At 45.7% G+C, this 26,157-nt stretch overlaps 1 protein-coding gene across 1 annotated transcript; it reads left to right on the plus strand.

The window, feature by feature from the left end:
* Positions 1-9,205: 9,205 nt before the first annotated feature.
* BBS2 (Bardet-Biedl syndrome 2) lies at positions 9,206-25,892 on the plus strand. Its single transcript, XM_066327794.1, has 17 exons — positions 9,206-9,356; positions 10,691-10,918; positions 11,290-11,415; positions 11,696-11,758; positions 12,565-12,642; positions 14,807-14,911; positions 15,779-15,865; positions 17,162-17,297; positions 19,162-19,301; positions 20,087-20,231; positions 20,810-20,981; positions 22,010-22,139; positions 22,743-22,874; positions 23,298-23,435; positions 23,878-23,990; positions 24,676-24,824; positions 25,468-25,892. The coding sequence occupies exons 1-17, from the start codon at positions 9,240-9,242 to the stop codon at positions 25,572-25,574; spliced, it is 2,166 nt and encodes a 721-aa protein (XP_066183891.1). The 5' UTR covers positions 9,206-9,239; the 3' UTR covers positions 25,575-25,892.
* Positions 25,893-26,157: the final 265 nt, after the last annotated feature.

The raw sequence follows: 26,157 nt of genomic DNA on the forward strand, positions 1-26,157 counted from the left end.
TCCTATTTATCCTTGGCCAGGCGAGAGCGAGTGCAAAACCTCCGCCCCTGCAGCCTGCGCACGGCTCAGCCCGGCGGCTGCCCCGGGCGCTGCTGATTCACTCCCCGGGCGGCGCAGCGTGACCCGGGACTCCCGCATCCCCCCGCGCCCCCTCCCCGCCGTGCTGCGGCAGCAGAGAGAGCTGCCGGGGTCACCACCCTTCTCCGCTGAGATATTGGAAGTGGTGCAGAGAACGGCCGGATCTCATCACACAGATGACACCTGTCTCGGGAGTGTTGCTGCACTCGACGGGGCTGGGGGCTGAGGGGATGCACTCAGGGAGCCCCCACGATTGACTGATTTATTGATTGATGCCAAAATCAATCTGCCAATCTGACTTGGGGGATACATTAATCCAGAAAGTGCCACCCTTGCTGGGAAATTTCAGTCCCTTCCTCTCAGAACTGGCACAGTGGATGATGGGGAACTGGCTCTATGTTGTGACAAGGATTCAGTCCCTGCTTGAGACCCTGTCCTCTGGTTCCTACACCCTCCCTGCAAGCAGGAGCAGCAACAAGCTGGACTGGCCTGGCCAGAGCCTGCCATGCCCTCCCAGTGCCCCAGGACAGTGGCACCCACGTCCCCTTGGCGCCGTGCATGGCACCTCGGGGCCCTGTCTCCTTCCTGGCTGTGGTGCTCCATCCCACTCGTCTGAATTAATTTCCGTGTGCCATTAGCTGGGTGTGCAGGGGAGGAGGGTGACAGGTGAGCTGCCATCACCCTGGTCAACTCCTCCAGCGGGTTTTACCCACCCACTCGAAAGCGCAGTGAGGGTATGGGGTGGGAGGCACAAGAAAAAAAAAAAAAAAAAAAAAAAAAAAAAAAAAAAAAAAAAAAAAAGATGCTTGCTGAGATTTTTAGTGTGGGGACAGTCTGCTTCATGTGCAGGAGGCATTGTCAGCCATGCAGCATCCTTCCTCCTCATTCCTGTGTTTCTGTGAGCTCCTTGGTGTCAGTGATACGCCATCCCAGCTGCCCCCTGCTCTGAGACTCCTTTGCCTTGGGGTTTTATCCCAGCTGGGCTTTTGCCTGAGGTACCTGGCTGAGGCAGTTTGTGGATGCTAATCCAGCCAAAACAGCAGCCCAAGGAGTATTTTTACCACTCAGTTGTCTGGGCTTGTTGGGAACTTGTTTGGTGACCTGATGGGGAGCATTGCCAGCACCCCAACTAAGTGTCTGCTCCAGCCTCTCCAGGCCAGTGTGGGAAATCAGAATGGAAAAGCCTAAGGAAGACAGAGCCAATGGGTCCCTTCCTCAGCTCCTCTACCCTGGAGTGTGGGAATTGACAGTGCTCAAAAAATAGATCTTAGACACCAGACAGTGACTTGAAACCTGTGAGAAAAGCTGGCTTGGGAAACTGTGAGGAGGAACCCAAAACAATCCCTATAAACAATCCCTGTAGATGGCCTCCTCCTGACACCTGGTGTTTTTCCAACTTGTTTACTGGTGAAGATGTTTACAAGAAAGTGGTGTTCTAAACAACCAATCCTATTCATTGTACCAAAACATTGTCTAAAAAGAATCTCTCTTTCAATAAATTTTGCTATAATGCCCTCTGAAGAGGTTGAGGTTTTATGTATCGTTACACGGCCGTCCTGAATCATAATGATACTGGAGCAGCTTGTCAGTGCCCTGACGTGCCAGCCCTGCAGTCTTGTGAATGTCACACTGCTGCTGATGCACCAGGGTGTGATGGCAGGGGACGGTGCCAGGGACCAGGTGCATGCTGAGAGTGTTACTGATCCTGTGGGAGCAGGGAAACACAAACATGGGAAACACATGTGCAAATGGTCACCTGTCACGCTGGCCACAGCCCACTGTACTGTGTTGGTGTCATGACAGAGGGACAACATCTCCCTGGGATCTTGCATTTGCTCTGTTCCTTGGCTGAAATGATCAGCCAAGCACTATATATGCTGAGGGAAATGCTTCTTGCCGTGTTGTGATGGATTAATGGGGAACAGCAATATCACTCTTTCATCTGTTGTGTCTTCCCCCACTGGCTGGCACCTTTGGCCACACAGGCAAAAATTGGCCCTGTCCCCAGCTGGTGGTGGCCCAGGGATATGGGGACAGGTGGTTTCTCCAAAGTGGTCCTCTCCTCTAGCCTAGGGGAGGAAGGTGAAGCCTACACAAAGGGAAGAGAACAATCTCTGCCATGAAAGGACAGGGTGCAGGAAAAGCTTTCCAGTATTTGTTTTCAGTCAGACCTCAGCCCTTTTTACCTTCTTTCCTTTCTTTCTGCACAAAGGAAAAAAGCATCTTCCAGGTGATGTAGGACCGGGAGTCAAGACTGGTAGATCTTACATTGCTCCTGGTCTATTCTGTAATTGATTTGGGATACATTCTATAATTAATTTGGGATTAGACTAGAATAGTGGGTTGTCAGGCAGATACACACCAATCAGACCACCTCCAGAAAGCAACCTGTGATTGTGGTGACAATGATGAGCTGAGGACACCTTCCTGCTGTTTAAATACCCCCAGTGACAAGGTCTTGCCAGCCTCAGTTTGCCTTCTGGCCCGTGCTCTCCATGTGCCTGGGGGTTCTCCATCATTTAAATGGGCCTGATCTTGCTCCCCAGGGCTGAGCAAAACAGGCAGGATCCTTGCACAGAGTTTATTCACCAGCCCTTGCCATACCAGAGCTGTAACCCTTGGCTCTCATGTCCCCTGCGTGGGATTCCTGGCTCTGTCCCCAGGCATATCCGTGGCAATTACCCCCGGAGACTGCTGGGTGGGTGAGTCAGCATGTGATGCTCCAGCGCTCGAGGCAGAGCCGGAGATGACTTTCACCGGGGAGGATGGTGATGGCTGAGCATCACCATGGACATGCCAGGGACAGGACTCCCTAGAAAGGAGAGAAGGAGGCTGACAGGACAGTGTGGTGGAGGCACCTGTTCCTGTGACACCTGGGGTGTCTAGAGCTGATTACTGAAGGTAATCTACAGGACGGTGTCAGGGCTGGTGCCGGTGACTGGCAGTGACTCAAGGCTGGTGCCAGGCAGACGAGGAGGGAGGCACAGCAGCCAGCTCCCGTGGAGGTGAGCTGGCACAGGTCTGCCTTGGCTCTCTGCTGAAGGACACGTGGCTCCAGTCACCTGTGGGCACGCGGAGACAAGTAATGGACCAGCATCAGTCCCCAGCTGCCTGTGGGGCAGCCACCCAGCACATCACCTTCTGGGGACCCTGCAGACTACTACAAGTCTCTTTCTCATGGCGCTTGTCCCCCAAAGTGCTTGCTCTGGGCTCATCATCCCCTCTGGAGCAGTGATGGGTTTGGTGACCCCTCCTTCACCCAGATACAACATCCCGGGCAACCAGGGGGCTCTTCTGGCAAAGCACCATGGCTTGGTGGGTACAGACTGTGGGTAGGAATGCAGGGACCCACGAACCCTGTGTGGGCACAGCACCAAGACCATTGGGGTACAGTCCTTGGGGGTACCATGCCCCTCACCATTGCCTATTGCTTGCCAGGCAGGATGCTGATGCAGGGTACCCAGGGATGGCCTCAACATTGCAGCAGCAGCAAGGGTAGCTCAGCTCTGCCTGCTCCAGCGGCCTCTTTGTGTTGGTCTCTGGGCAGGAGAGCTGTGGCTGGCCAGGGCTCAGCTGCCAGAGGTACATGGAACCGCAGCCCACCTGGGACCAGCGTTTTAAATCCAAATAGGGAAAATAAAAAGTATTTTAGCACCCAGCAAACACCCAGAACGTGCTAGTGCTGAAAGCCAGCAGGAAGCCCTAGGAGTGATTGCTGCTTAGAAAGCAGGCTTGGCTTTGATCCGAATCTCAGGTTATTGTTTGCTGATGATAAACAAGTGTTTGAAACACGGGAAATAGGTGCTGACGTAGTTTTATTTTGCTGGCGCTTGCCAGGTCTTTGGCAGAGGAGGAAGAGGGTGAATCACCCCTTGTCTGCCCTGGGAAGCCATTCCCAACCACTCCCCGTGTGCATAGGCAAAGCCTTGGAAATATTTGAGAGTGAAACCGGATCAGTGGGGTGGCTTCAGGCTGTGGAGATTTCTTTCTTTTTCCCAGAAAACTGGGAGCAAAGACTTGTTCTGCTCTCAGTGGCAGACATAAGCTAAGTCCATGTCTGTTCTCCCTCCTTACATCTTCCCGGGAAGCTGCCTGCTTCCACGCCAGCACCTTGATTGCAGCTTTAGGAAAATACATCCCAGCTAGGGCTTCTCCAATACCAGCCATCAGCAAAGACGTGGCATGTCCCATTTTCCTGGGGAAATGCCCTCCTCGGGGACTTGCTGGCCCACATCACGTCTGTAACCATAGGAAGGCACCTTCAGCGAGGGCCCGCTGGCAGTGGGAAGGGGACGGGCAGATTTCCATTAAGCAGGAATTGCTCGGCGTGCAATCCTGGGACGCTTTCACAAGCCGGCAGCGCTCTTTGATGTGGGCTCTTTGGGAGCCGCCCTGTGACCCAGCCGGCTGCGCTGGGGCTGGGACTCCCAAGGCCGGGATTATGAGTCGGGCTCAGCTGCCGGCTCATCCTGTGGCTCCAGGCGAGGGCTTGGCCCTTACTCCTTATTTTTTATCTGAAACAGAGCTATCGATATTACTTTCCCCTTGAAAAAGCAGTGTGGAGAGGGTGGGGATCTGCTACTTACTGACTTATGGGGAGAAGGGAAAGGAAGAAATGCTGAATTGATGCCATGAAGGAGGGTAAACTGACCTTGCAAAGTTCCCGCCAGTTTTGGGATGTGCATCCTGAGAGACCCCAGTGCAAGGTGGGAGCTCCTGCCTGGCAGGACAGGCTTTTGGGGCCAGGTGATGTGCGTTGGGGCATGTCTGGAAGATGAAAGGGCTGATTCTTCTTTTGATCATGAAATTCTCATAAATGTTAATGGGAATTACTTCGAGGTCTAACGAGGGTTGAATTGCAGCCCCCAAGGGAAGGAAGGGGGTGAGGACCAACCAGGCTTTGGCTGGGAAATAAAAGTGCTTGAATTTACCTGGTCCCCCACCTTTGAGAGCAGAAAACCAGTGGGTCAGGGGCTGCCCAGCATCCTTGCATACTCTTCTGGGAAAAGGGTTTTCCAGGTATCCCCTACTTTGCCCAACACTGCTGGCAACTGCATGACTACATGACAGGTTCTAAGCATCACCTTAACTCCAGGCATCATTTTAATTCACCAATCTAATGCTTTCCCATTGTACAGTTTGGATTTTCTTCTTTTTCTTTGGTTTTGTTTTTTTCCTTACATCTTCCCTTCCCTTTTGTGTCTTTCAGGTTCCCACAGACTTCAAACTCACCTGCTCCAACTACCCGCCACCTCCCCTGGCTGAAACGTGACCCAAAGTTTCCAAGTATCGTTACCTTGGGCATATTTAATTATTGTATTCCCCTTTAGTTGCTAATTAGAAGCCAGGAGTAGAGGGGATGAGTAATTCCCTGGGATGTCAAGTACATACTTGCCTGAGCTTGCAAAGAAAACATCAGCCCCCTCAGTATAAAGGTGTGAAATAAAAGGATGTGATATTTTCCTTGATGTCTTTATAGCCTTTCTCCTGAGATCCAGAGATCCTTGTTGTCTATCCTGGGAATGATTCATGCAGCTGCTGGGCTGGATCCTGCCTCCCCCAAGAGCAGCATAGCTGTAGAGGAAGGATCTGGCACAAAAGCTCTTTACATCCCCATCCAAAAGTGTCTCCCATCCCAGGAATGGGCATGGGATGGGGGCAAGAAATGCTCCAGCTGGGGGAGCAAACCTGGGGTGGCGAAAGAGAAAAGCTCCTGCAGACAGGGTCATTCTTCATTTTAAGGAATACTCAAGTGTGCAGATGCAATTGCTCATCCCTCCCCACTCCCTCTAGCCATATAATCCCCCTCCTTGAAGGATGGGAATGGTTATTTTTAGCCAATATTTTCCCAAACTCAGTATCTGAGCACTCCTCAGCATTCCTCTGCCAGGCAGATAAAGGCATAGTGAATTTTTGGTTACATTGGAAGTCTTTTCCAAGAAACAGCTTCTGGGTGTGCGATAATTCTCATACCTGTTGTGCTGTCAGGTCCAGCTTCTCCATGCAAGCTGCCTAGAAAGCCAGCAATCTGTGCCAAGCATGTTTGATTATATAATCTCTATCTATATCTAATTTATTGTATAATATTATATTAAATCATAGTGGCTTAAACAATGTTATTTTAAATTATTATAGTGTATCAATTAAGTTAGTAGGAGCTAGAAAAGACAAAGCACTCATCACAGGGCATTGCCTTGCCAAGCCTGTGCAGACTGGCCAGGAAGCAGGATGATGATGGTCTCTTGCTGGATTTTAAGACCCCTGTTGCAGTGAAGAAGCTGAATAATCCCTCAACTACAGTCAAATTAATCTGGGCTGCAAAGCAGCCCTTTTCTGTGAAGCAGTGAAACCCAGGGGCTTAGTGAGGATTTTATGGGATTTCTCCCCTTGTAAAAGTGGCAAAAACTGCATGCTGTACCTTTGGATGTAAATAAATTTTAGTATGTTTTATTACTTTATTTATAAAATAAACACATTTAATTTAACTTTATAGATGATGGGCCTTTCAAACAAAGAGAAATGAGTGCTAAAAGCACGATTTGAATATTAAGAGTTTCAGAGCCAGCTGATTCAAAGTGGCAGCTGTAATTTAACTGTATTGCAGACATGCCAAACCCAATACCATAATTAGTGATTCAAAATAATATTTACAGCTCAAATCATACATATTTAGCAAGAAGTTGAATTTTCCATCTATTTACAATTTTACCAGCTTAAAAAGGTCTCTAAGCGCAGTTTCCCCCCCATTTTGCTTGGTTGGGTTTGAAGAGCTTGGCAGAGCAATGCTCAGCACTGCTGGGAGGGGAGCTGGGGATTTTGTCACCGCCTATGGCACGGGGTTGAAACTGAGTGATCTTTAATGTCCTTTCCAAACCAAACCATTCTAGAATTCTGCATTTTTTCCTGCGAAGACAACAGTGTTTGCTGGCCTAGAGCAACATCCCACTGCGTGCCTGAGTTCACGCCAGTGCTTTGCCTTTGTGCTCTGGTACCCAAACCAGCATGAGGGAGGGGGGACCCACTGCACGGCTGGCACTGACACCCACGCTCACCCCAAACAGAGCTACAGAGGGGAAAAAACACCCTCCTTAATATGCTGCACGCAATTGCTGCCTCGTTATCCACAAATATAATGGCACATTGATAGAGGTGCCAGAGAACCTCCGTAAAAACAATTAAAAAAAAGAGGAAAAGGAGGTTGTCACATTCAGAATCGCATGATCCTTGTTTGAGTGCTGCTTTTTACAGCCCTCCTTCGCATGCGGGGCAGGGACACTGTTGCTGGTCAGGGCCCGGCCAACGCACAAGGAAATGCCAACTGGGATGTGTCTGCCAGCTCTCCTAGAAATAAATGAATCTGTGCCTCAAACCAGTGGCCTTTGCAGGGAAGGAAGTGCTGTTTTTTCAGTGCATCCTCTTCCAAACTTGCTTTTTGCTAGGATGGAGGTGATAATGTCCCAGTGCAGGTGATGGATTCAGGCACTGTCAGAGAGCACTGTCTATTTACAGCACCCATGAGGGTTATCATGTTAAAGTATTTCTTAAACCTTAAATAATTGGAGAATTTCTAAAGTTATTACCTTGAGCCAGAGGTTCCCTATCCAGCCTGTGTCTGGGCAGGGAGTGGGCACTGCAGGGAGACCCATGAGGGTCTACATACCAAAATCCACACTAGGATGGGCACCAGCATCAGTGTTTACACTGTGGCTCTGTGAGGGTTTGCCCTCTATCCTCCTCATCTCCAACCTCCTCCCAGTGTCCCAATGGCTGAATTCTGTAGGATCCAGGGCATAATCCCACAAAGCAGCAGTAATGATGTTCTGAGGCTGTGCTTTTGGCTTCACAGGACATTGTAATTCTGGGTTGGGTTTTACTGGCTTGGAGACCTCTCAGTTGGAGATGCTCCTGGCAAGGTGTAAATAAGGGGGTGTGTGGCAGCCAGCAGGCAACAAAGGGTCAGGCGAGGGCACTGGGGACAGAGGGGGCAGCCCTTGGCCCCAACTGGGTGCTGACCCTGCAGAGAAGCTGGGACTGAGATGGCAATGTGGGTGTTGGAGGCCACTGCAGCTGCCCACGGGGGAAATTTCTTCTACCCTTCTGTCCCCGGTTGCCCTCCAGTACCTCCCCCAGTACTCCTGACCTCTACAAACGCCTCTCCTAGTTCCACACCTCCAACTGCCCCCTGCATCCCAAAATACCTCTCAGTTCTTCTGACCTCTGCGTTTGTCCTCCTGGCCCTTTAATCCCACACACCATCTCTCCCAGATTCACCCTAATATCTCCAGTTGCACCCCCAACCTCCCCATATCCCTCTGAGTGACCCCCACCTCCTCCACTCCTACGCCCCAGCTGCCCTGACCTTTGCAACTGCCGACCCAGTGCTACCCCATGTCCCCACCTGCCTGCCCTCTACTTCACTAACTGCCCCCTCAGTCCCTCTGCCCTGCTACCCCAGTCCCATCCTCCCCATTGTCCCCGGTCCCACTGTCCTGTTCGCCAGTCCCATCACCCCCATTGTCCCCGATCCCATTGCCTTGCTCCCCGGTCCCGTCTCCCGCACTGTCCCCGATCCCACTGTCCTGCTCCCCGGTCCCGTCTCCCCCACTGTCTCCGATCCCACTGTCCTGCTCCCCGGTCCCGTCTCCCCCACTGTCCCCGGTCCCCTCATCTCCCCCATTGTCCCCGGTCCCGTCTCCCCCATTGTTCCCGGTCCCGTCTCCCGCACAGCCCCCGGTCCCCCCATCTCCCCCATTGCCCCCGATCCCATCTCCCCCATTGTCCCCGATCCCATCTCCCCCATTGCCCCCGGTCCCGTCTCCCCCATTGTCCCTGATCCCACTGTCCTGCTCCCCGGTCCCGTCTCCCGCACAGTCCCCGGTCCCATCTCCCCCATTGCCCCCGGTCTCGTCTCCCGCACAGTCCCCGGTCTCGTCTCCCGCACAGTCCCCGGTCCCCCATGTCCCCCCATGTCCCCCCGCCCACATTCACCGCCCCCCGCCCCGGCCCACAGCGCCCCCCAGCGGCCGCCCTCGGGCCGCTCCCCTCCCGCTGAGGCGGCGCCTGCGCATGCGCGCCTGCGGTGCCGGTGGATCGGCGTCCGGCGCGGCCCGGCCCGGCCCGGCTTCCCCCGCCCCGCCCCGCCCCGCCGCCCCTCGCCCGTCATGTTGGTGCCCGTGTTCACGCTGAAGCTCAACCACAAGATCCTGCCCCGCATGGTGGCGCTGGGCCGGTACGACGGGACGCACCCCTGCCTGGCGGCCGCCACGCAGGCGGGCAAGGTAACGGGGCAGGAGCAGCGGCGGCGCGGCCTGGCCCGGCCGAGCAGCCCCGGCCGAACAGCCCCGGCGATAACCCCCGCCGGGTGCTCTGAGGCGGGGCTGAGCCGAGCCAGGAGCTGGGGGTCGTGCCCCTCGCCCTCCGCACGCCCGTGGCCCAGGCGCCCGAGCTGCGTGCGGGCACGGGGCCGCGGCGCTCCGGCCTCGCGGTGCTGCAGCACGGAGCTTGCCAACATTAACTGCGAGTGACGGAGTGAGCAGTAGCAAAGAGAGGCTGTGGCGTCTCCAGCCCTGGGGATATTCAAAAGCTGTCTAGACACAACCTGGAGTAACACGCTCTGGGGGGACCCTGTTGGAGTAGGAGGTTGGACTAGATGACTTCTGTGGCTTCTTCCAGCCTGAACCACGTTACAGACCCAAGTCTCTAAGGAAAATCACGTTTTCTAGGGACCAGTGGGATTTTTTTAAGCCGTGGATTTTATCCTGCAGCTCTCAGGGCAGTGAGCCTTGGCACGGTTACAAACCAAGCTCTGTGCTGATAACGGGGCTGAGGTTTCTGTGGGTGATGCACAAAACAGCCTGACGGGAACAGAGAGCAGCATCCTGTGTGCTCTCTTTGAGTTAGAAACGTAAACAAAACAAGATTAAGTACAACCTGAATAATAAAGCATAGGTTGAAACATAAACCCACAGAGGTGCTTAGGTTATAAATACAAACAGGGTTAATCTGTGATGTTTCCCTGTATTATTAATTTTATTTTGACACCTTGAGGAACAGCATAGAACAAGGGCTTGTCTGAGGGTCAGACTGCACAGCCAAAAAGCAAACTGTTGAGCCTGTGATCCTCTGATTTGGTTCCAGGCAATTACAGTGATTGAGCATTGGTCAGTGAGAGTAAAACCATATTTATCATTCATCCTTTTTAAGTTAACCATGTTCACCTACAGATGGAGGTTACAGATATGTACCAGGTAAATTGTCCTAAATGTCTGGGGTGTTTTGGAAATACTGCTACCAGCTGGAGGTAATTTGTTTAGTTTGTTGTTGCTCCCTTTGGTTTCCTATTTTTGCCTTATTCTGAAGGCTTGTCAGTTGTCATTTTCAGAAATAAACAGAACAGTGATGTTGCAGCTCCACTGGCCAGAACACTGTTTTTCCTGCCATTTCCCTTTTTCTAGTATAGTTTAAAGGATAACTGTGAGGGAAACTCAATAACTGTCAGTAAAACCCCCCTGTCTTTTGTCCCCATTGCAGTTATTATCCAAACAATAGTCTTTGCTGTTTGTATACAAACAGATACATGTGTGTATTAATATTTATATCTTTGTTTCTACAGGTTTTTATTCACAATCCTCATGCCCGGGGACAGAGAACAAACACAAACCGAATGGTGCCAAGTAACCAAGATTCAGACATTTCTCTTCTGAACATTAATCAAGGGATCACGTGTCTGACGTCGGGGGTGCTGAACCCTCAGCTGGGTTATGATTGTCTTCTCGTTGGAACACAGACTAATTTATTGGCTTATGATGTGTATAACAACTCAGATTTGTTTTACAGAGAGGCAAGTTGATTTAACTGTCTTTTTTTTTAGTATCCCCATCATATTCTGTTTCTTTGAACTGTAAAGATTACAGTTTTTACATGACTTTGTCAATTAATTATGTGTCTGTGCTATGCATTATTCCTGCTGCTGTATTCAGAACATTTTGTCTCTAGAATATCTGCAATATTTCAAAATTAATAGATGAAAATTTACTCTCACACATACATTGCATTCGTATGTCATATCCCCTTGCAAGACCACATTAAAAAAATTAGGCCTTCAGAGCTCAGCTAAACTGACAGTGATAATGTTGGAAGTTCTCTTCTTCATTTGTGTGCTCTAATGTATTATTGTCTGCTATTTCTTTTTTCTTTAATGCTTCTCTGTAGGTTTCAGATGGGGCCAATGCAATAGTTCTTGGAAGGCTGGGAGATATTTCACCTCCCCTTGCTATTATTGGTGGAAACTGTGCCCTGCAGGGCTTTGATTGTGAAGGAAATGACCGTTTTTGGACGGTAAGGCCACACATAATGGTTTTGATCTTATTAGAAGATTCTTTCAATGGCACTAAATCATCTTGGTTTTTTTTTAATAGAATAACTATTAATTTTGTTGTTGATTGTTCTTAATTTATCTCAGGCCTTAAACTGTGTCTTGGCCATGTATTCAGTGCAGTCAGTGTTGTTCAGTGTTACTTGAACACTGTGTCAATTGTTCTGTTGCAGTTGAGATAATAAAAATAATTCAGCTTCTGACAGCAATGACCATCACTGAGTACTGTCCTTCTCTTTGTAGGTTACTGGAGATAATGTTCGATCCTTAGCACTGTGTGACTTTGATGATGATGGGAAAACTGAGGTTTGTAGCCATTTGCACATAAATTCAGCTGCTCTTGTGGTCTTGTAGTGAAATGATAATAAAAAAAAAATTAGATTATCAGATACAACTGACTTACATCACCAGTTAAAGTTTCTCATTTTTTTTAATGCCAAGAGCAGTACAATGAAATGCCTGTGATCATCAGTTGGCAAGGAATTTATTTCAGTGATATTTCTTGAATATGGTTATGAACTCTTAAATTTTAGAGAAACAACTTGCAAGCTTACATGTAAAAGTGAACTTTTAAACGGCTATTCTTTTGAAGAGCTTCACTTACACTTGGTAAAATCAAGAAATCTGTCTTCACATCCAGCCCTTCTGTTTCCTTATAGTGACATGGAGAAATGAAATCCTTTTTGTTTGTTGAATTAAATGGCAACAACTTGTAATGCACATCTTGCTGTTAATGAGAGAAATGTAGGGAATATTAAGGAGTGAGGATGCAGAAGACCAAATTCAATGCCTGTTGGTATAATCATTTACATCAAAATAAACCCACTTTTACTCCTACTTTGCAGTAGTGGCAGCCACCACTTAGGTCAGAGGAGCAGAGATGATTGATACTTGAATTCATTGGGGTTTGCTTGTCTTGGGGTTTTATTGTGTCTATTTGTTTGGTTGGTTTTTTTCAAATGAGGGGTCTTCAGTGGAACACTGGCAACATTTCATAGGTCTGTTAAAAGTTTTTCATTGCTGGACTTGAAATATTTGTTTGTCCTCTGGATCCTGGCACTTGCTTCTTTAGCTTGAATAATTATTTTTAAAGAACACTATTTTTTTTTCAGCTTCTTGTTGGCTCTGAAGATTTTGACATCCGTGTGTTTAAAGAAGATGAGATTGTGGCAGAAATGTCAGAGACAGAGGTAAATTATTTGTGGCTTATGTTTGTTATAGTTGCTGACAGAGCTGAAAGTGTTGTATACTCTAAAGCTTCTCTGGTTCAGATTTATTGTGTAGTTAAGTAGTTACTCAACTATTTGGCACAGTATCTATTCTGTTAGAACTGCAAAAGTTTGAGTTTAATAATGTCTTTCATTATGCAGGGGGCTTTTTGCTTTGTTTATTTACAAACCTTTCACTCCACTGAGAAAAGTGACTGTTCTTGGCTGACAGTCAGGACCCTGTGCAAGGGTGATTAAGGTTGCTGGATTGTGGTTGAAGCTCTTAGTGTCCTTTGAGTAAAAGGATGTCTTCTACAGTTTTCCTCAAATGTTTTTGATGCAGTCATGATGATGTAATTTGCCCCTGTGTGTATATCCACACAGTGCATGACAGGGTAGAAGGGGGATGCCCAGGCAAAACTGGAAGATTATATTGCAATTGGGGTTACACAATGGCTAAATAAAATAGCTATGGTGACTAAAGTAAGGTATGGGGCAGATAGGTTTACAGAGGGATAAATAAAAGGTGTAGGAGTTGCTGTTTAGCTTAAGAACTGAGAGAAGATGCCCACGGATGTTAGTTTCTAGGAAGGGAGTCAAATACCCTTATCACTGCATTTAGAAGTGTTCTCAGTGTTCTCATGGCCCTTCTGGACCCAAGGTAGAGTAAGGTCACAGACCTTTGTCCTTGAAGATCTGAGGCCTCCCTGCTGCTCAAGATGGGACTAAAAGGCTTAGCTAATAAACCACTTATGAAGAGCTATAAAAGACAAAGCCAGGTACTGTTCTGGAAAAGGAGGTTGTTGCTATCACTACAATTAGAACTGGGCCTGTAATATGTCCTGCTCTCTGTGCAGTGGCTAGTCTGGTCGTTAGATATTTCAAATTAAAGGGATGCTAAAGGTCTGTCACTCTCAAGTGTGATTTATTTCCAGATCCTCAGTAGAATTGTTCTAAATTCACACCTGCAGTCATAGGAGGCCTGTTACAATTCTACTGTTCTAAGATAAAAGGACACAGCTGAATCAAAACATTTCTTTTTAGGAGGCTAAATTCAGGGAAAAGTGTCTTTGTACATTATGTTTGGTTTGGAAGTCTTGGATAGTTTTTGTTTTCTGTTTTTAATCACTTACTCTGGTGAAGCTGAAGCTGTAGACTTTTGTGGTTCTTATAAATGGACAATAAATGTGGGTTTATTGTTACCTTTGAGTTTCTGTCTCTTGCTGTGGTCTTCTCTCACTACTGGGTGCTTATAATTCAGTTTGATACTTAGGAAATACTCTGCAGAAGGTTGTGAGAGTAAAGAATAAAGGGTTTGGAAACAAAGTTTTGTGGTAAAACATCCAAGGGACACAGTCAGATGAGTTTAAAGAAGAAGTTGGAGAAGAATTTAATTGAAGGAAGTCTCCTGTGCCATGTTGTAGAAGATCAGACAGATGATTGCAATTGTTCCTTCTGACATTAAAATCTCTAATCTTAGCGTGTGGAAAAACCTGCATTTCCAAGCCCTGAGAACTGTAGCTCAGTGAGGAATGGGTCTTAAAAGGACTGAGAAACAGGCCAAGTTATGACTCTCAGGTCTTCCCCAGAGCTTATTCAGGTAGGACACTTAGCCTGGTGTTCCAGTTGTGTTCCAAAGGAGTCCAGCTGTGGGAATTTTTAATTTTTAACTTACTAGTACTGAGCAAAGATTTTCTACCAATAATATTTCTGGGGCTTTCATAACCTGGGCAAGTTGAACTTTTGGCATCATCAGCTCCTTAAGGTTAAGGAATATTGTGTGTATTTCTCAATGATAGTGTGTTAGCACTGATGACCACAGGAATCCTATGAGCAGTTGTTTTGCTGCCTGTGGTAGGAAATAGTTGGTCAAAGTACACAGTTTGAGGGCAGTTCTGCAATCCTTGCTGAAGCGTGTCCTAACATTGGCAATACAGCTTGTGTGAGGAAATCCTACAAGACCTTCAGTGATTTCAGACTGATTCTTAGAAGTAGTTACTTCAGTATTCAATCCTTCCTACAACAGACTTACTTGCCATTTAAGAAATGTAGGATTCATATGATAGATGTGTAGGCTGTTCCATGTTAGCTGAAGTTGCACAGGGTCTCACTCCTGTGTCCTCTGTGTCCCTCTCTTGCCCACCAGACCATCACTGCCCTTAGCCCCATGTATGGCAGTCGCTTTGGCTACGCTCTCGCCAATGGCACCGTCGGAGTTTACAACAAGACAGCGCGCTACTGGAGGATTAAGGTTAGTCCACTGTTGGAGTATCATCACTGGAAGCTTGAAGGCTGCCAGGAGACTTGGTATCTAATTTCGGGTCATTCGATGTTACCCTTAGGTGAACTTTGCTGAGCAGAGAACTTAATGTAATTTTGTTCTTACAAAATCTATTTGTTTTTATAGGCTCGTATAAAATACCAGGTCAGTTCCTGCAGTACTTTTGGGCTGTTGGTGGTGGTTTAAACAATAGTGATACAACCATACAACAAGGGATTCTTCAGCTTAACAAGAGACATTCAAATTCATGTTAGAAAATCCTCTGGCTGAATCAATACACTGTTTTTCAGAAACTGAAATACTGCATTGTCTATGTTCAAGGTTAATTTTTCTCATCAACAGTGATTTCCTGCACCAGCAAATCAGTTTGGCAAGATCCTTTGCTGATGCTCATTTTAATATTCTTAATATAACGCAGAATAGTATATTTAGTAGTAATAAGAAGATTGCTCAAGAGGTGTCAGGAAGAGGCTCATGGTTGTCCTCAGTAGTCTAATTTTATTACAGTGTTGAGGCCCTGATATTTTTTCCCTAGAGGATTTGATTTTTTGCACTTTGTTTTTGTGAGTTCTAATCATCTATTTTGATGGAAATACGTTTAAAGGAACAATCAGGTCCTTTGAAAGCAGTGTACTAGGTTAGTAGTGCAAGGGCTAAGGTGTCACACGTGTCTGGGACCTTAGAAATAGTAATGCTCAAACTTCCTGTTGAGAGGCATAGTTGTATTCTTTTCTGTACTCTCTGTAGTCTCACAATCCAGTGTTTTCCAAGTGGCAAGCATGTGATGTTTAGAGAATGTATCCAAAGCTTGATTTGTTCTTTCTTTCCTGCCCTCAGTCAAAAAACCAAGCAATGAGCATACATGCGTTTGACCTGAACTCTGATGGAGTGTGTGAGTTGATCACTGGCTGGTCTAATGGGAAGGTGAGTTTATGCAGGGGGAAAATGAGGAGCTGTAGATATGGGGGCTGTGTTTGAACAAAGCTGTTAAGTTATCTGAAGAACAGCAACCCAAAAATGAAAAATACTTAGAAACCTGAGCACTGCAGATCTACTGCAATAAACCTAGTTTGGCTGGTGGGTCCTGTGCCAAGTGCAAGATCAGAGAAAAGCTGCTTCCCCTGCTTAGCTCAGAGTCAATTGCTAAGGTGTGGCAAGTTGTTTCCATGGCAGCAGAGATCATATGCCACATCCTAGAGTTCTTGAGTGTCTATTCAGGTGTGTCTTGAGGACACACTAATAATCCTCTGCAGTGTGTTCTGAATGTTCCCAAACTACAGGGAAGACAAAGCAGTTATGTAACAGGAAAGCAGCATCAGTCTTGACTGTGGCAGGATTAATCAAGGATATTTCATTTTATGTAGAGGCGTTCTATACAGCTCAGTTTTAGTCTTTCAAGCCTGTTCCTTGGTATTCTCCTTTGCCAGAAATGACTGTTTTAACTGCCACATCTCTCCTGGATGCAGCTTGCCAGGTTTTTCTGTAAAGCTGTGCTTTTTTTCTTCACACCTCTCCTTACTCTCATTAGCCTGCGGCACTTTAATAAATTCATATCAAGCTGGCAGTCTGGAGCCCAGATGTGTTGTAACTTACATTGGATTAGATGTGTAACATTGTTAAAGAGAGGACCTCTCCTTGCTTTGCTCCTGTTCTTTTCCACTGATTGTCTCTGCCCAATTTGTTGGTCTGAAACAGTCTATACTCCATAGAAGGAGTAATGCTGTGACCTGTGCTTTGGAAAATACACAGTGCATGGAACTTAGCTCACCTCACCCTTCTTATCGAATGAAAGATAATTGAAGGTTGTGGTATTTGTGTGTAAAAATAATTCACCACACAAGAGCTGCAGCTGAGAGGAGAGATTGTAAATACTGCAGTAAAGTTATTTCTGGTTTAGTCCCATCATTGCTGCATCATATGTGCATAACCTTTCCAGTGTAGACTTGCAGTCCCTTTAATTTCCTTCCTTTTTTAGTTTTGTAACTTAGGGAAGCATCTCTGAGGAGAAGTTCCTTCTAGCTCCTTCTAGAGTCTGCCTAGAGGTCATTTCTTAATAGTACTTTTTTCATGTGAGGTGTTTGGATGAGCAGAGCTGCAGCTTCACCTGCAGTTCTGTATGCAGAGCTGGCTTTCATTTAGCTGCTCAGAGTATGGCATGACATGTGTTTTAGAGTTGGCTTTTCTCTTCATGCTGGGGCTTGGAACTTTTTGTTGTTCCAGGTTGATGCACGCAGTGACCGCACTGGGGAGGTCATCTTTAAGGACAACTTTGGTTCCTCGATTGCAGGACTGGTGGAGGGGGATTACAGAATGGATGGGAGCACCCAGCTGATCTGCTGCTCAATAGATGGTGAAGGTAAAAGCATTGTTCAGGATGTTAATGTAATACACAGCAGTATCAGGCACATCACATCATCTCAGATTAGCTAAACATTGTTTTGGTTCCAGCATTTTGTGTGCCAATTTCCCTTAGCTTTATGTGCAGTTAGGGGAATTTTGAGTTATGCTATCTGCAAACAGGGTTTTGAATATTGCCTTCTCTGTGAGAATCAGCACGTGTTTCATTATGATCCAAGAAACTATCAAAATTCATTTGTTTAATGGAAGAAACCCCATCCTAATTCAAAGATAATGATATTCAGTACAGACTCTGGTTCTTCAGGCTACATTATAATAGATGAATGTATAGGAAATTTTTTTTCTATGTTTTAATTCTTTGGCTGCTTTACAGTTGGTAAAGGTGTTTAAAGAACTATGGGTGTGTGTGTTTTGGTCTTCTGCAGATGAAGAGTTTTTATATTAGACATTTTAGATGTTAACAGCACTTTATTTCCTGGAAAATGCTATCCTGAGACTGGAGAAGTGGTGGATATATCCCACCATGCATTCAACAAGTCAGACCTTGCTATTGTGAGTGGAAATAAATATGATCACAGACGATTTAAATAAGCTTAGTATGAATTTACAGGGATGGCTCCGGGAAAGACACTGGTGTGATTATCCGACTCCTTGGCGTCAGTGGCCTGAGACAAGCAGGTCTGGCACAACCCATTTGAAACAAGAGCCTGTCCTTGTTAAATAGCAGAGTGTTTTGCTGTCTTTCTTAATCACAGGCTGTGGGGATTTGCTGGGCTTCAGCTCATAAACCTTTTTCCCAAGCTTACAAAAGGGGAAGCATTGTAAGCAGTTCTGGAGAACCTTTTCTTAGCAGAATTGTGTAGGTTGGTGTCAGTGAGCATGATCATCCTTTTCTGATGGGTCCATTGTAAACAAGCCTTGGCATGATGGGGATCCCTTTAGGCCTTTATAATTAGTTATGTGGGGTTATATAGACAATATTATTAGAGTTCCCTTTGGGACCAGCATCCTTTCACATGAGGTGTTCTCCTGTGTTGCACTGTTTTTTCTCTTGCTCTCATTTTAAATAAATGATTTGCTCAGAAATAATGAAATGTGTCATCAGAGGACAATGTGCAAGCTGAATGATTTCAGGTTCCACTCAACTTTTTACAGGGCAGCAGTCATTTGCAGTCAGGCAGCATATTTTTCCCAGGTAAAAGATTTTTGTCCTGGGCTTTCATTGTCAGAGCTTCAATCAGGGCACACAGCCTTAGAGCAAAATGAAAGTAGTCTCATCACCTGTTCAGGTCCTCTGTGTCCACAGAGGTATTTCCTCAACACTCTGCTCCACTGGGCTACTGGGAAACAAGTCTTACCCCTTGAAGTGAAGTATCCCTTGATTTGAGAAAAAACTAATGTGGGTAAATCTTGTTTACTGGCTGATTAACAGTGACTTACAGTCACTTCCAGACAGCAACAACTCCTCTGACCAGCTCTAGAAATCCAGGCACACACTGTATTAATTTTGCATAATTGTAAACTTGCCTAAGCACCTGAAAGAATGATTGCAGTGGGAATCCTGTTGCAAAAGGACTGGGTGCTGCACTTGTTTAGTCAGGTGAGTACAGCTTAAAGACAAGTTTGAAATTCACCTTCTTTATTTATTTTTATTTTTTTTAACATGCAGTTCTCTTGCCCCAGTCACCAGGAAAGTGAGAGCCTCTGTGGATCTAAATCAGTGGTCAGGTTTTCAGCTGAATAGTTCTAGCTGAAGACCAGAACTGGAGAGGTTGTACAAGGGAGTCATGTCACAGAAACTGAAGTTCTGGGCAGGCTTTTTCAATCTTTGCTGAAATGGGCTCTGTTTTGTTTTTGTACAGTCCGAGGCTACCTACCAGGAGGTGAGGAAATGAAAGGGAACCTAATGGATACAAGTGCTGAGCAGGATCTTATCCGAGAACTTAGTCAAAAGAAGCAAAATCTGCTGCTGGAATTGAAAAATTATGAGGAAAATGCAAAGGTACTGCTTAAATAATGTGTAGGGCCAAGACACACCTTCCTGTTGGTATAAATCCAGAGTAATCTGGGGAGCGGTTGTGGGGCAGTTCAGACAAGTCAGAGCTGTAGCTTGTCAGGATGCAGTGAGATTGTCTGCTGGGGGCTCCAGCCTCTGCTTTTGGCTGGCTCCTTGTGCAAGTTCAGAACTTGCTTTTTGTATTTTAATAATGCTTTCTTTGCTTCTTCCTCTTGCCAGAGCAGTTGTGTTTAGAGCTTGATCCCCTTCAGCCTTGTGTTTTGGCTTATGACTGAAATTTGTAGTTTTCAGTACATAAGCCATCTTGGGAGTCAGAGGGAATTGTGTGAGAGGATTAGATCACTGGGTGAGGGCTGGGAGCGCTGCCAGGATGTAAGAATCACACTTGTGGCTGATGGTGAGCATTTCAGAAAACAGTCTGAGAAAAGAGCAAACTCCTGTTTGATCAGCAAATGACCACCATAGCAGAAGCTTGGAGTTCTGTAAGATTGTGTTTAAAATTGACTGATTTGAAGTGTTTTTTGAGTGAAAGTTTGCATGCAGAGCAGAAGTCCATCCAGAGTGAAGCGCTCAAATGCATTTGTAGCCCATGTGTACATAGCTCCATGCCTAAGCCAACCACCACTCAGAGCTAGTTGGAAGTGTCTGGGACTTGCTGTAATGCCACCTTCTTCTGAAAGAAAAGAGAACTGACTTGTGCATATGTTTTCTAGATTTTTTGAATGAAAATTTTGAAATTCTGGTACTGAAGGATATGTATTTTGTAATAGGCTGAATTGAACACTCAGTTGAAGGAAGCTGACGGGGAGAGAGGTGTGATTCCAGCAAACACCCAACTTCAGACAACCCTCTCAGTTAATCTGGGCTCTGACAGCCAGTCTGCCCATGTGGAGCTGTGTATTTCCACCACAAATGGTGAGTGGTAACCTGCAACCATTGATATTCACTTCATGTAAAATCATGCAAATTTTTAGTTATATTTAGCTGGTGATTTGAATGTCTCCTCTTTATTGTCTCTAATGTCCCTTTTGTGGTTTCTTTCCTTTCATGGAATTTTGAATCAAGCTGTGTTCCTTGGATGGGTCTTAGTGGAGAGGAGTTTGATGGAATTTGTTTCTTATTATATGTTATTTTCTGAGGCAATTTACATTTAGCTTGGATGAAACCAGCCTCGGTGATCCCTGCAGCACTTCTTGTATTGACTGTAAACACCAACCCACAGCTGCTTTAGTGAGGGTGTTGCATAAATGCAGCTGGATCTCAGCTGGCTTTACATGCAAAACTGGAACTACCCCAGGACAGCAAATTCACCTTGCACCAGACATGGTAGGATGCAGTCAAGTCCAGATGTGGTACTCCTGGTTGCCTGGGATATTTTAACAATTCAGAGGAGAGATGTAAGGAGTCGAACATGTTTAATTCTGAAAACAGGACAGTTTGTTGCCAGAGGACAGCTTTTAATTTGGGAACTGCTTTTTCTTCCTGTTGCTAAGACACAATCATCCGTGCTGTGCTGATCTTTGCTGAGGGCATATTTGAAGGAGAGAGCCATGTGGTGCACCCCAGTCTCCAGAACCTCTCAGGCTGTGTTCGTGTTCCCCTTACTCCACCCAAAGATGTCCCTGTGGATTTGCACATCAAAGCCTTTGTGGGTTACCGAAACAGGTGAGTTTTGTGGTGTGATCTCTGCTGCTCTCCAGAACTGTGGGAGCAGGAAACAGCAATAATGTGGTTTCATGCTTGTCCCATTGGAAGTGCACCGTTAATTTCTGGGTGCCTCATTTCTCTGTCCTACTGAAAGGAAAGCTGGGATGCTTTCTTAAAAACATTGATACTCTTGTGGCACTGAGTTCTTTTCCAGGCAAAGTTTAAATGCTCTGAAATGCTCTGTTGTTCTGGTTCTGCCTTTGGGGAAGGAATGCACATTTGTGCAGGAGATGTCTTACTGTGGGTGTGTGGAGGGAATCAAGAGTTGAAGAGACTCTGTTGTGATCATCACTAAGGGGCTGGGCCCTGGATGGTGGCTGCTCTGGAAGGAGTACTTGAACACTGTGGAGACACAGCTTTGTCTCTCAAGCTGTAACGTAACCCTGAATCCATTTGGCTTGAGGGCAAATAGAAAGTAACACATGCTTGATTTCAAGACAACATTTTTCCAGTCTCCCTTAGAAATATCTCTCCATAGAAAATAAAATCTCTCTTCATATACCCTTGAAAACAGTTTTCTTCCTGCTCACATCTATCTGCCAGAGCTGTTGGTGCCTGAGAAGGCAGCATTCTTTCCCTGAACAGGGTGCCATATTTTGAAAGCTAGCCACCCACTGCAGAAAGACTGTATGGGACTGAAATAGAGAAAACAGACTTTCTGTTTTCTCTGTTTTCTTTTAATAAGACTTCACTGAACTTGTAAAGAAAATATCCAATCATAAAGTAAAATTGTAAGTGTTTTAGCCTAGAGAGTACACTTCAGTGGAAGGGTTATTGAAAATGACAGCAGTGGGGAGGAATCACACAACCTTGTGATAAGCCTGGGATTTCCAAGTTTCAGTGTTTCTTCTGGGGAAGCAGTAAGCAGCTAATTATGTAACTGGAAACTGTGGGTGTCAGTCTCCAGCTAAAAAAGAACCAGGAGCCATTGCAATAGGTGAATCCGTGCTGTTAGTAACTCTGTTTTTCCATTGGGTTGCTTCCAGCACACAGTTCCATGTATTTGAGTTGACAAGACAGCTTCCTCGCTTTTCCATGTATGCCCTGAGCAGCCCAGACTCGGCCACAGAGCCCCTGAGCTTTGTTAACTGTACCATGAATGAAAGGCCACAAAGGGTGAGTTTCTGCTCTTCTTCCTGGTTTCAAGGCTTGCATAGGTGGAAGGTTTGCAATCAGCTTGAGATTTCCAATAGCAAAGGAAAAATTATGCAGTGAACTGCACTACTGGCCTTAGCAGTCTGTGTATTTCAGTCAACCCTGCTTTTTTCTGTCTTTAAAAGATGACTCAGTTGAGGCATTCCAAGCATCAGGAGTTCCTGCAGGAGCTAAAGGCTTCTGATCAGAAGGTGTTTTATATATTATCTTAGCTGCTGTGTGCCTGCTGACAGCAGGAGACCTGTAGTGAGTGTTGAATTTTGTAAATGAACAGATGACAGGAAAAAGGCAGCACAATGGTCAGGTCGTGGCTCAGTTTTGCAGCAGTCTCTGATTGTTTGATTTAGGAATATTCAGCTTTGGTGCAAGGATTCAACTAACAAGTTGAATCCTCATTCTAACAAGTTCATGACATGGGGTTATGGGATGAAATCTAGTAAATGAAATTTCCAGGGTACCCTGAACACAGTGTTCTGGTGCACATCATGTGCAGGGACATTGTGTGGTTCCTGAGGCTTTCCACACTGAAGGGATGGTTGATGCTCTTAATTTCATTTTTGCAAGATCGTTATGTGGCTGAATCAGAGCTTCTTGCTGCCAGAGGATGCAGAGTTTCAGAGCGCTCCCTTTCAGGTTTGCTTCACTTCCCTTCGTAATGCAGGTCAGCTCTGCATCAAAATCAAGCCTGGTGGAGAGGTGAGTATCTCCCTGGATACCCCAGTGAAACCAGTATAGTCATACTGCCAGTAGGATGCAGGAAAAGTGAAGGATGAACAGGCAGAGAAAGTACTCGTGTTTTGGAAACTTCTGTATCTGTTTACTGTCGGTGGGAAAAATTCCAGGGCCTGTTAGTGAAGTAAACTGCTTAGTCTGTGGATCTGTAGGAGGGAGGGAAATTACTTCCTCACAGAATTGTTTCAGGGAGCCATAATATGAGGCACAAAGCTGCCTGTAACTTCTGCTCTGGTCCTGTGTGCACAGATGCCTCTCTATCCCAAACCTGAATAAAAGACCCTTTGAAATCAGTGTCTTCATGTCTACTGAAAGCTATAGAGCTTGTCCATGCCCTCTTGATAAAAAGACCTGCTTTCAGCCTGGTCTTTCTTTCCTTTCTGACAGATTTCCATCAACACAGATGATATTGATCTAGCTGGTGACATTATCCAGTCAATGGCCTCTTTCCTGGCCATTGAAGATTTGCAAGTGGAAGCAGATTTTCCTGCATACTTTGAGGAGCTGCGGAAAGTGTTGGTGAAGGTGAGGAGGCTTTGGGCATTTCTAAGTAGGCAGATGAGCAGTCACTGGGGCTTTTTTATTAGAAGATCTCTAAACTGCTTTATCTTTGTTGTGGAAATCAGCCCACAATGGCTTGCTGTATATTCTGTGGGTCAGCCTCAACTTTCTGTCTGTTTTTGTTCTGTAGAACAGGCCTTTAGTCCCCATCAGTTGGTTGTTCAGGATAAAGTAAATATGTTGTTCTGGGAGACTGAGCTCTGGGTTTGGGTCATCATGGTCACCCCTTCTGGCGACCAAGTTACTGCTCCTGCAGTGGAGAGTGAGGGGAAAGAGAACAGTGTCAGGGATGCTGGTTGATTAGGTTGGGATGTTATTTCCTGTTGCACTGGGCTGAGGTTTAGCCTGAACCCTGTGTGCCCAAGGTGCCAAGGACCCTTGCTCATGACTTGTTTGCCTTGGACAGGTGGATGAGCACCATGCAGTGAATCAGAGGCTCACTGCTGACATGGCTGAACACTCCAACCTCATCCGCAGCATGCTGGTTCAGGCAGAAGATGCCCGGCTCCTGGGAGACATGTGAGCAGTTGCTTCCTGGTTTGTGTGTTTGGGGTTTAGAATGGCCAATCTTTGCCTTTCAGGCAGAAAAGAGCACAGAAAAACATGTGTGTGATACATGAGTTGCGTAGTTAAGATTTTTGATGTAGAATTGTATCTTTGATTGTCTTACCATGAGCTCTCCTTGAACCTTGTCAGATTCTTTAGGTGGGAAACCAGTTAGGGGAAGGCAAGAGGGCAAGGTAGGGGCAGGTGAGGTGAATCTACTTCAAGATGGTGAGATATGTTAGATAGCTTTTCCCTGCCTTCTTCCCTTAATGTATCTGTGGTGTGTGTGTTTTTGAGAACACCAAGGAAGAAATATTAGGTGTCAGCTTTTCACTCTGGTATGCTGTTTTCTGCTAATGCTGAGCTTTACTCTGAAGAGCAGCAGTAAAGAGGCCCAAGCTACTGCAGGGGGGAAAGTGGTGTCTCCACTTTGTCTTGCTGGATAAAGTAACTGCAAAAATAGACTGTTCAGGTTTTTTTAGTAAAATAATGAGTATAACCAACATGTCTAGACAAGTCTATTGTCTTGCAGCTGGCAGACATGCAGGTGACTGTGGTAGCCAACACAACCATGTATTTCTACACCTTTATTTTGACAAACCAGAAATGACTTTCTTGTCCTCAGAGATGCAAATAACTGGACTGATTTTTTCCCCAGGAAAAACATGAAGACACGGTACAGTGAGCTGTATGACCTGAACAGAGATTTAATAAATCAATACAAAATTCGTTGCAACAATCACACAGAGCTGTTGAATAATCTGAAAGCTGTGAATCAGGCAATCCAAAGGGCTGGGCGGTTACGTGGTAAGTCTGTGTTTTTGAAAGCAGTGAGGAGCCTCAGACCCCCAGTGAGGCACATAAGATGTGTCCCACAGGTCACCTGGGTTAGTTAATTGACTTTAGGCTTTTTGGCCTGAAACTCAGTTTAGTAGAAGTCATCTTTCATTCTTTAGTCATAGCCAGTTATGTGAGACAGTCAGCTGTGAGTATCTAGTATAATCTGGGATCACAATTCTAGAAAGAACAGTTTGAAGTAGTTTGCAGATTTCTGAATGAGGCAGAAATTGATAGTTTTGTTAAACATAGTATTGAAATGTTTTTAGAATTCAGTTCTTAGTTTATAATTCTGCTTTAAAAAAAAGCAACTACTATCTTAAGCAGGGCTGTTTTATCTGCATTATTAGTCCTCTAGGTCTTTGGGGAGGGAAATACTTTTTTGTATGTTTATAGCATTCCCTTTCCAACAAGCTCTCATAAAACAGAGCTACAGGGGATTCTTCTTTAGAAAAAGGATTTATGTACTAGAAAAAAGGTGGTGTTTCATCATGTGTTTAAAAAGTATTTGAAAGAAACCCCTAAATTTTCACACTGGATTAAGTATTTTTACCAGTTTCTTACTCTGTAACTGAGTTTCTTTCTTTTCTTTCCTTTGTTTTCCTCTTTGCAGTTGGTAAACCTAAAACACAAGTGGTCAGTGCTTGTCGGGATGCAATAAGAAGCAACAACTTCAACACACTGTTCAGGATAATGCGTGTGGGAACAGCTTCTTCTTAGGGAGAGGAGCAGCAGCAGCTGTGCAGAGGCAGTGATTCCATGCACTGGGCACATAATGGATGACAAGCAGTTGATTCAGACCCCTACTCCACTGTAGGGTGAAGTAATTACAACGGTAGTGGTGTAGTTAAGTTGTCAGGTGAGAAATATTACAGAGACCAAAGCTCCATGAAGAGAGCATCAGTTTAATTGCAGATGTGGTATTTATGCAAGACAGAAGCTTACACTTATTTTTTATTACAGTAACTTATTTATGTATTTAAATATATTTTGTAGTTAAGGCATTGGTCTTTTCCATTAAAACATAGACTGGCCTGACTGATTTTATTCTGATTTAGCTGGGGAGATGTGTAATGCTAAGTTTATTTGTTGAAAAAACCCAAGCCAAACAACTTCTCTGGTTTCTGCTGCACAGTTCCTCCAGTACTTCCTGTGCTGGAGAGTCCTGAGTTTCATTGCAGGGATGTGTGGCTCTTTAGGTAAACTGCAGACCAGTGCCTGAAAACCATCAATGATAACATTTTGCTGGGTTTTAAGCCAGAAGATCTTTGACGGGTATCCAGTTCCATGATTGTTGCAGGTA

This window comes from Sylvia atricapilla, chromosome 12 (genome assembly GCF_009819655.1).
Source record: "Sylvia atricapilla isolate bSylAtr1 chromosome 12, bSylAtr1.pri, whole genome shotgun sequence".
Lineage (NCBI taxonomy): Eukaryota > Metazoa > Chordata > Aves > Passeriformes > Sylviidae > Sylvia > Sylvia atricapilla.